The sequence below is a fragment of the Amblyomma americanum genome, chromosome 10 (genome assembly GCF_052857255.1).
Source record: "Amblyomma americanum isolate KBUSLIRL-KWMA chromosome 10, ASM5285725v1, whole genome shotgun sequence".
Lineage (NCBI taxonomy): Eukaryota > Metazoa > Arthropoda > Arachnida > Ixodida > Ixodidae > Amblyomma > Amblyomma americanum.
Genome location: NC_135506.1, coordinates 111,182,014 through 111,192,689, shown reverse-complemented (window position 1 = coordinate 111,192,689; position 10,676 = coordinate 111,182,014). Strand labels below are relative to the sequence as shown.

The 10,676-nt window shown below is 47.8% G+C and overlaps 1 protein-coding gene across 1 annotated transcript in view; it reads right to left on the bottom strand.

Annotated features, from left to right (window-relative positions):
* Nucleotides 1-1,637: 1,637 nt before the first annotated feature.
* The window catches only part of LOC144106598 (cytochrome P450 2J4-like), a 35,428-nt gene continuing 26,389 nt past the window's right edge, over nt 1,638-10,676 (bottom strand). Inside the window, exons 7-9 of the mRNA XM_077639445.1 lie at nt 8,459-8,717; nt 4,194-4,384; nt 1,638-2,084 (exon numbers count right to left, since the gene is read on the bottom strand). Of these exons, the coding sequence (XP_077495571.1) occupies nt 1,906-2,084; nt 4,194-4,384; nt 8,459-8,717 (629 nt within the window). The 3' untranslated portion in view covers nt 1,638-1,905. The remainder of the gene's footprint in view (nt 2,085-4,193; nt 4,385-8,458; nt 8,718-10,676) is intronic.

Genomic DNA, 10,676 nt, shown 5'->3' with positions numbered 1-10,676 from the left:
GCTCGTCCTTCCGGCCTCCGCTCTTCGGGGTCCCACACTCCGACTGGGCAACGCTTGCTAAATCGGAACCAGCTGACACCTGGGTCCATTTCGCGTGGTCCTCGGCGGCAAGCCTGGGAGCGATCACCATCGAGTTGCTCGGAGCCACCCAGTATAAGTGCTGGCTGCCAGCAGGCGAGTCTTGCTGTCGCCGTTGCTAATCCAGTCTGACTGTCGCCGTTCGTAACACCACTAAGAACTGAATGACTCGGCGGCGGCAATAGTCACAAGTGCGCTGGGCGGTCATCGAACTGAATGCATGCAGTTCTTGGCCGCTCTTAATTTAAAGCTCGCAAGGAACCTTCGAGGTACAGAACCAACAGCAACTACAACAATCTGCAAAAATGTGGAAGCATTTGAACGTGGCCACGATCAAGGCAGATAATTCTGGTTGCATCTAGCATTACAAAACAAAATGATAAAGCCGTGTGCCGGCGGTTTTGAATGCGAGCAATCAAACGGTGCAAAAAAAAAAAGATTCACGGCAAAGATGCACGGCCTCTTCTGGAAAAAATATTGGGGGGGGGGGGGGGGGCGCCTGCCCTTCTTGAACCCCCCTCCCCCCCCCCCCCCCTGTTCCGGGGTCCCTGCATAGGTTGAGGTAGAAAACATGAGAGCGACTTCATATCGGTAACACTCTTTTTAGTTTTTAACACATTCTCGTTTTTCGACATGCTTCTTCGAACCAGGAAGCGCGGCTCCACCGATCTCCCTCCCCTCGGGTGGCGCATTTCGCAGCAGGTGCCGTTTCGCTGCAGTAGGATACAACTTAAAAAAAAAGCAGCAGTTGGTAAAAATGGGACATGGTTCGCGTCGTCCCGCTGACCAATCGCAATCGAAGACGAAATCAACTTTTTAATGATTAACTGTGTTAGTCTGGCATCAAAATTCTTGACCTTATAGTTTTCATGGTGGCTAACGTCTTCCTGAAGTAAAAAGAAAATATTTCATAACAGACTACGTTTTTCTTTTGCCGTGGAGGAATTCTGTACAGTGTTTCTGAGTATGTGGGCGGAGCTTTACTGCAGACGGAAGTTGTATCCTGCTATACATTCCTCAGCTCTTGCCCTACTTACCATCAATAAATTCACGCAACCACACTCCGCTTGGTCCCCGTTCCAGTAAAAAAAACAACTGGAACTAGTTGGCTTTCCAACCGGTTCCTGTTGAACTAAATGAGTTTCCAACTAGTTTATTTGGAACGGTGTTTCAACAGGTTAGTCTAAATGGACACCCAATGGACCAATTGGGTTTCCAACTGGTGTCATTTGGAATGATGTTCCAATTGAACAGCATAATGGTCCCAATTGGACCAGTTGAGCACCCAACTGGTTCCAAACGGAAGTGTTGCTTTATTTGAAAGACTAAATAGAGCGCCTGTTGGGCACAGCAGTAGTCTAAGTGGTAGGTCACGTTCCAACTGGGTATTCAGTTGGATCAGTATTCGCCAAATGGTGAGTCCAAGTGGTCTTACTAATTGCACCCAACTGGTCGGTCTAATTTCACAAAATGTATCCATGTGAACATTTGCGTATTTGGCAAACACGGCAAGACTGATACAGTTCTTATAATAAGAAGTACCTGCAACCTAACTGCTAAATTGTATTCATCGTTTGCCCCATTCATTTTCTCATTTGCACACCAATTTTTCGACGAAAAGGGTTCATGCGTTTTATTTACATCAACCACAGAAATAACCTGTGACGTCACGATGTTGCGGCAGTAATCGCAGTGAACAGCGTGCCTAGGCTCGCGTGGAAACATTTCGGTCGAGGTTACGATGACAATTTGTAGAAGCGGCATACCCAGCCGATTCCCTGTCTTGTTGTTGCTGTTACCCTCATACAATGGCACATGTTCCCTGTCTTACTCGAAGCGAGGCACAAAGCGTAGCTTCGTCTTCGCCAGTTCAGACATAGGCTGGTAGGAGCCGATTCTCACAGTGCTGCCCTCCTCCGGCAATATTCGAAACTTCTGAAGGAGCATGGTCAAGTAGAGGAAGACTTCAGCCGTGGCCAGACTCTCTCCAGGGCATATTCGCTTACCTGTAAAGAGGCGCAGTACGAACGTGGTTACATGTGCTCTCTGAGAAATCCAGCCCTCAGGTGGCCATTCTCAGCAAACAGCGAAATACGTACAGCTAAGGGTGCTCGAGGGCCGGTCACAACATTGCGATACATCATATTAGTAGTGCTTTGTTTTATGCAGAGGATTACCAACAGGGTCTGTGAACTCCCATCTTCTCGGGGCTCTTGGCAGCGGAACACCGGCTTACGCGGCGAGTTGCGAGGTCACAATTGGCCGCTTTTCGTGCAGACGTGCAGTACCTCGGTGCACACCCCATAAATGGGCTGTGTTCTGCGATTCAATATCTGCCATACAATGCCCCAATTCTGCTTTACGCCATGCTAGCAGAGATGCGACATCTACTACACCAGGCACTGGTAGTGGCTCATGACATAAACTTCCAGTAGCTACTACGACACAGCGGCATTGCCGGAAACGATGCAGCTTGATCGGCCCACAGCAGTGCCAACATTTTCCAGATGCCACTGACGAGAGCCAACGCAGCAAAACATCTGCGAATGCTTGGCCGAAACGAGACCCTATAGCGTCATGGTCTACCCCTGGAAGACGTCATGGTCTACCTCATCGGCTTACAGAAGCCAAGATTCTGGGCCCTTGCACTCCTCCCTCTCTCCCTAGATGCCTTACGGCATCATGACTTCGTTTCTGGTGCAGCCAGCCTATCACTACGACACTTACTAAAATACACTCTTCGTCTCGTGACGACTTTGTTTTTGGTGACACCTTTCTCCTTAATGTTGATTCTAAAGGCGCAAAAAAACAACACGACTCAACACCAAGGAAGAAGATTCCACAGGATGACGCGTTCAACATCCTGTCACCTTTGTATTCTGTCATGTTTTGTGGCAACTTTAAAATCAAGAGTGAACAAAAACAAGTCAGTTTAACAGAGGTTTTCCACATTTTCAAGACAACAGAGGTTTTTCACATTTTCGAGACTGAACCTCTCAAGTTCATAAGAAGGAAGGAAGGAAAAAAAAAGAGCCGGTAAATTGGTTTTTGACGAAAAGAAATGGTGTAGCAACTGTCTCACATCTCGGTAGACACATCAACTTCTCAGCGAAGGATGGCAGGAAGGAGGTATTGAAAGGAGCAAGAAAGAAGAAGGTGCTATAGCGGAGGGCTCCAGAACAATTTGACCACCAGGGGATGCACTGACATCGCACAGCATACGGGCGTCCTTTGCATTTCGCCTCCATCGAGCGGCTACGTCGGCTGGGATTTAACCCGTGTCTACAGGCTCAGAAGCCGAGTGCTTTAACCAGTGAGCGAACGCGGCGAGAACACTTCCTCCGATGAGGCCCGCTGATCACACGCAGAGTCCGAGTGATGCCAAGTCCTCCGTGTAGATAATGTTATGGAACGGAGAATTTATCTCAAGGTTTTTATGACGTATACGAAGGGGGTGATCTCCAATATCCCTCTAGAGTAAAGTATATAACAGCTGTATCTTACTGATACCCACCTATGGGGCAGATAAGTGGAGGCTAACGGAAAGTATTCAACTTAAATCGAGGACAATGCAGCGAGAGAGGAAGAGAACAGAGTCAGTCAGGGAACAAAAGCGAGTTAACATGCTAGTCGAAATCAAATCAAGCACAAGAAACTGGCATAGGCAGGGCATATGTAATGAGAAGGCAAGGTAACCAATGGTCGTTAAGGGAAGGGACTGGATACCAAGAGAAGGCAAGCGTAGTAGGGGGTGGCAGAGAGCCAGGTGGGCGGATGAGATTATATAAGTTTGCGGAAATAGGTGGCGAAGGCTGGCACAGAACAGGATTAACTCGAGACATACGGGATTGTCCTTCAGTATGTGTAGTTAGGCTGATAATGATGGTGATCTCCAGAGCGGTGGCATTGTTACAAACAACTAGCACTCTAAAGAACAGAACGAATACCATCCTCTTGTAATTTCGTCGCGCTTCGCGTCAAAAGCCTCTTAGCTAAAGTAAAATTTCGCCCCCTTACGTATGCGAACAATCTGACTAATCTGCAGTCGATCAAGAGCCGAGAAAATTGCCTCATGGTTTTTATGACTATTTACGGTCCTCGCTTTTGGTGCTCACCCAAGGAGAAGGTGATGATGTGTTCCGGCCTGGTCGTCGGAGCGCTGCCGTCCGGCCTGAGGAACCGCGACGGGTTGAAGACCTCGGGGTCCTTCCACAGCCGCGGACTCTGGTGGACGGCCCAGAAGTTGGCGAGGAGCACGGTGCCCTTCGGGACATGATAGCCGCCCACGGTCGTGTCCTCGGCGACCCTGCGCGTGCGATGACGTCACGGCGAGAAGGTGGCAGCGGTGCAGGGCTAAGTGCCGCACTACTGCGTTCGAGCACTTCCCGACATAGCATAGTGCACGGCCGGATTGCACTGCATGTGGGCCTTAAAGATCAGGCGAGGTTCACATGCCACCCCAGCAATGTGTGCGTCCCGTCTGCACTTCGACTCGCACCATAGGGGTGGCGCTCGACGTAGTAGCGGTGCCCGTAACCGTGTTTCATTGTGGAAAATGTAGGGAATGGCCGAGTTGTCCAGGTGAAAAGTTTTGAACTGTGATTGCTGGTCTTGCAGGCCCCACTTCACGTTTTGCCCGCCTCGGGCCATGCAGAAGACGAAAGCTTGGCCGTCGGCCGAACACGGAAAGATGCTTTGCACCTAGCACTTGAACGCTTACAGTTACGGACGGACTGGTGAAAAAAAACTTATATTTAAAAAAGATATATTTGTAAAGCCTTTGGTGAAACACTCTGCATATGGTACTCAAGACAGCGCGACGTGACAGGGTTCAGCCAGGTTAAGCAAACCCTAGCGGTATGCCCAATCTCGATGGCCATGGCTTAAAACCTAGTTCCTCTCACCATCTGGTATATGGTGCTAGTTTGTACGCTGTCGTCATCACTAGCAAAAGGTTACTTTACTATGCATATTGCACGAAGGTCACAAAATTAGTAAACAGAACGTGTTGCGTGTCGCACAGTGGACGTCAGTGTTGAGCCTTTCGACAGCTACAGCCGCAGTTCCATGACTTTTAGCGTCGGCGATAGCGGTTTCCTGTTTCGCATCAATATTTGTTTGGCACGAATATTTGCAGAGGTATACTGAATAACCACACAAAAAATCGGCACGTATTCGATTCCGTTTCGATAAAGCTCTATTGGCACACCCCTACTCTTTCCCACCTTACTGTTTCATTCCATTCTTTCGTCACCTTTTGAAATATGGTATATTTTTATAATTCTAACGCGTTGACAGCGGCTGACAACCAGCGTCTACCTTGCGCTCTGAACACGAATTATTCCATATGGGAGTGAAAAGGGAGTAAACTACTCTAGTGCACTCACTTTTAGGGGCAGGGTATGCTGCCCAAGTCCTGGGACCGATTTCGATCACTATAATTATACGGACTGCTTACACTTGGCAATGGATGCGCATTCCAACAGCAAAGCATAGCAACTTGATGATGGTGATAAATTTTTATGTCGCAATTAAGGGCATCTGTGGTCAAAGAGCGCCATAGAACAGGGTGTTTTTGCCTACTCAAGGGGAGGCCAACGATCCATTTCGCAAGCAGTTCACCGTAAAGGAGCCGAGCACCAGGCCAGGGAAAAGCTTGAACCTGTTGTATCACCGGCGGGCACCTGGCGGGGCTGGGGATCGAACCCCACACCTCTCGCATGCTAGGATTGCGCTGAAACCAGTACTAACAAAGAATGTACTTGCGCAAAGAACACAGTACACAACAAAGTAACACATACGACAAGTACACCCCTGCGGTCACATAGTAACGTTATGTAGTTAGCACTGACAGTGGGCTTTTAAACGAGGCACCAAAGGTATTGACGTTAACTAATGGAGGATATTGAAACCTCGGTTAAAATCTTCGTAACTGCTAGAACTTCGCATGTTTTGAAGAGGAAATTCGTTTCCGTTGCCAACCTGAAGTATTCCTTGTTTTCAGTGATGGAAATCTACTCCAGGGCTTGGGCAGAATAACCTGCCCTTAAAACGAATTGTGCTAGAGGCCACTACACCTGTTTCACTCCTATATATTAGGCTAATTCGTGTTTAGGGTCTAGACTATTTCATTGACACGTGTACACTGCGGGTCTTTCAAACAAAAACCTGTCGCAAGTCAGCCTTTTATTACGTCTTCTCTTTAATTGGCGATGGCAGCTGTATCTTTCCCGGAAACTTGGCAATAGCGACCAGGTTGTTAACAACACCTAACACGGTTTCTGCAGTAAAAATGAACTGGGTCTTGGAGCGTCCGTTCCTATGCGTAAGCGATGGAATGAGCCCTGACATCATGGTGCATGTGAGTCGGTGGAACTAGAAATGCGAAGTTAACTTCGTGATCTTAAGAATGAGAATCAACTTTTAAAAACAGCCTTTACCATGCATACGCCTGCAGTAAAGAATTCAAGAAATACTGAGTGCCTAAACGAATAAACAAAATTTTAAGTTTCACTCGAAGCTCCCAATTCTGGAAAGGTGCTTTACTTTGACAAAAAATAAAGAAAAAACCCTGACCAAAAGGCACCACGGTCTGACGTATCGGCTTCCACACTGTTGAGTGCTTCACGATGAAATGCAAAAACAAAAATGACGCCGCTTTCATGAAAGGATCGAGATGTCTTGCTTATACAATTGGTAGATTTTTTTCCGCGGCAGATGAGCGCATGCACTGTTGTCTGTCTAATTAAAGATTCAAGAAAAGCCGTGATATCATCTACTTCTCGCGCGCAAGCGCACGTGTTGGCGGAAAGCTGATATTAGGGCTCGGAGATATCGTATGTTCGGCAAGGGTGCTTGAGGCCACATGTCAATTTCACGTCGTAAGAATAATATAGGCGACTTAGCCTTACGGAACAGTACTCACGAGTCCCCACTGAAATTCTTGCGGCCGTGAGAAATGACAGTGATTTGCTTGCGTTTCTAAAACAGAAAACTCCACTACAAAGCCTGCAAGCACCGGGAGGCGAAAGAGCCTGATGTGGAGATTAAACGTACTGATGTCTGATTTTGTGCAAGAGTTTATAACGTAGGTGTAATAAAACAGCGCCACGTCGGTATTGTTCGGACGGGACCACTCACCTCAGCCATGAGCAGAACTTTTCATTTTTGCGTTCTTAATTGGTGAGAGGGTCATCAATGAGCCAATTGAAACTGACGTCATATGCCATCGCCTACCATGAGAAAATGAAGAGAAACGCCCGATGTTCCATCCAATAGCGGTATCGCGCGGAACTTTCGTCGTGCTCAGAAAACCGAAGAAAACGCTTTTAACGTGAGATTACATCGTGCTTAGCAGGATTTTATCGTGAGAATCGGAGAAGTAACCAACGAAATCCATACCCAAAAATTCTGGACAAAAGCATTTTTGAACAGGAAACAGATTATGAGCGAAATTTTTCATAAAGTGTAAGATTTCGCTATAACAATCAATATATCCGCAGATCTCTCGTCGGCGGGCTTGAATTTTTTTGCTGTTAACGTTTTTGCCATCGTCAAAATCGTTTCCTATTGGTTTTCTATGGCAGTCTTAACTCCATGATCCGAGCTATGGAAACAATTTAAAACAAAGATTTTGCTACACATCTGGAGAATGCACCATTGCCTTCAAAATCTCTACACGTTACAGTTTTCCAATACTCAAAATATTTTACCGAGTGTACATGCCTTCAAGCACCAGCTTTAGTGGTCCTTGCGTCGCATAAACACCCTGACTTAGCTCGTTGCGTATCGAAACCGGTTATACCGCAATGCTTCGGGACATGCGGCCTGATTTTCCCACCTTGACTCTCACTATAATAGGATACAACTAAGTCTGCAGTGAAGATTCGCCCACATTCAGGACCGGGGCACAGAATTCCTCCATGACAAAAAGTAGACCATTGTTAAATCTTCTCTTGTCACCTAAACAAGAAGCTGATGACGAGAAAAACATATAAGCTCTAGAATTTTGATACCTGGCTTGTTTAATGAAGTCAAACATTAAAAAGCTGATTTCGTTTAGTTTTGTGTTCGATCCCCAGTGCCGCCGGGTACCCACCGGTGATACAGTGGGTACAAGCTTTCCTCTGACCGGGTGCTCGGCTAGATAGGGGTGAAATGCTTCAAAATGGGTTTTTGACCCTACGTTGAGTAATCGAAAAATACCTTGTGCCGTGGCGCTCTTTGGCCATAGACGCCCTTGCGCCATAAAAATGCATAATCGTCATCATCGCTTACTTTTGTGACTGGCTAGCGCAGTAATACAGGGCGCCGCGGACCATGGCCCAGTGGTAACAACTGCTGCTTTTTTAAGTTGCATCCTACTGAAGGCTATACGGACCCCCGCGGTATGCCGAACGGTGTGCACGCCTTCCAGCGGTACATCTCCCAGATGGTGGCCATGGTGAGCGGCATGCGCACGTGGTCGGTCCAGGTCGGCAGTCGCTCTCTGCCCACCACGCGGTCGATCTCGGCCTGCACCTGCGCCTGCAGGCTGTCCGCGCGGGCGGCGAAGTTGAGCACGTGGCTGTGGAGGAACAGTGCCACCACGGCCGTGGCGCCCAGCAGGTAGTCGCTGGTGTTGCCCACCAGGCGGACCTCTGCGGGGGTACAGAATGCACCGCAGAATGAGCCGCCTATTCCGAAAAACGCAACCTTCTCACGTGCCACGATGCTGTTTTCAATGGCGTAGAACTGCGCTTGCAACACGCGGTACAATGGGTTCACTAGATCACACTGCGTTGGAGCTTCATGCTGCTGCCTTGAGAGTGCACTCTTAGACAGAAAGGAGTAAATAGGGAGTAAGCAGTGCACTTTCTTTGTTATAAATGGGATTGCACTACAGGACCGCTTACTTCCTTTTTACGCCCTTCAGCGGTATTCGTGTTTAGAATGTGTGCCGAGCCTGCAATTGACCGGCGGTGCCAGAAAGCATGAGCACTGGTCAGCAGCAGGTTCCTGTCGGACATTATGCTTTGTACCTATATGCGCAAGCGGTGTGTAAAGGCGACCTGCTTGTCGCAAAAGAAAAAAACGGCCAGGTGGGACAACCGCGGCAGTGGCCTCGCCTGTAGCACCATCCCTGTTGGTTGGCGTCATCGTTAATGGGACCACTATACAAGTGTCCTTGCAGGTCGCCAGGTATTACGCCCCTGAACGCAATTCGTGGCCAAATTTCTGCGAAATTTGTTCCGGATATGGACGCGGCTGGATAGCGCATCCTTACCCTTTGTGAACACTGGTGTGGATTTTGAACAAAATGAAGCGCAGAAAATGAGCGCACAACGAAGAGAGACAAGATATGCGCATATTTCGTCTGTCTTCCTTGTGTGCTGTCTTTTTTGCGCCTCGTTTTTTCGATAAACCTTGCACCTTCTAGCCCCCCAGCGTTTATAACTAGGGCACTGGTGTGGACGCATGAATTTGTAACTTCTGGTTTATGGTTTATGGGGGTTCAACGTCCCAAAGCGACTCAGGCTGTGAAGGAGGCCGTAGTGAAGATCTCCGGAAGTTTTGACCACCCACGGTTATTTAACGTGCTCTGACTAGCGCAGTACTCGGGCCTCTAGAATTTCGCCTCCATCGAAATCCGACCACCGCGGCCGGGATCGAACCCGCGTCTTTCGTGTCAGCACCATAACCCCTAAGCCACCACGGCGGCGAATTTGTAACTTCGGCGACAAGGCAGAACTAAGAGAAACAGTTAACTCTGCCTCTATGCCCGCAGAGCCGATTATACCGGAAATTTCACCTAAGACGGCCTTGAATTTAAAGAAAAAAACGGGCACTTTTTCTTAGATGAGCGCTTTTCCGGCATAGTGTTGTCAGTGGTGCAGCGCATCAGAATACAGCTGAGACGTGCTAACTAGTAGGCTGGCCATAAGTAATACTGAATAGTTAACTTTTTAACTGTTACTGTTACTCTCATTGTTTATTGAGAGGCGTGTAGCCCACCGTAAGTAACAACCATATAAGTTTTCAGCATTTCGAAATCGCAGTTACCATCGGTGCAGTGGCCCAACAAATTTTGCCTACATCGCAGCAAAATACATGCGTTCTCGAAAAGCAATTGCAGGCAAAAGAACATCTCCAGTGCACATAAATCGTCAAAATATAAAAAAATTGTTGGGGCACAGCGCCGAAACTCTAAAAACTGATACGGATATTACTCACGGTGGGTTACACGGCTTTCAATAAGTAAGGACTCCAACAGAAATAGTTCAAGAGTTAGATATTCAATAATAGTTAACCAGGCTACTAGTTAGCACGTCATAGCTGCATTCTTAGGCCCTACGCCACTGAGAATGCTAGGCCGTAAAAAGCGCTCTTCAAAAATGGAAAAGCCTATCTTTAAAAATTGCAGAACATCTTAGCTGAAAGGCCCGGTACGTGGAATTAAACTATCTGCTTTTTGAGTCGTGACTGACCTGAGCAACAGCGGCGTCACATTTCGCGGAACACAAAGCAAGAAGGAGAAAAAAGGAGTCGCGAGGAGCTGTGCACCAATTTCTAAGAACCGCCGTGGTGAGGTCAGGGCGCTTGGCTATTGAGCCTGAGTA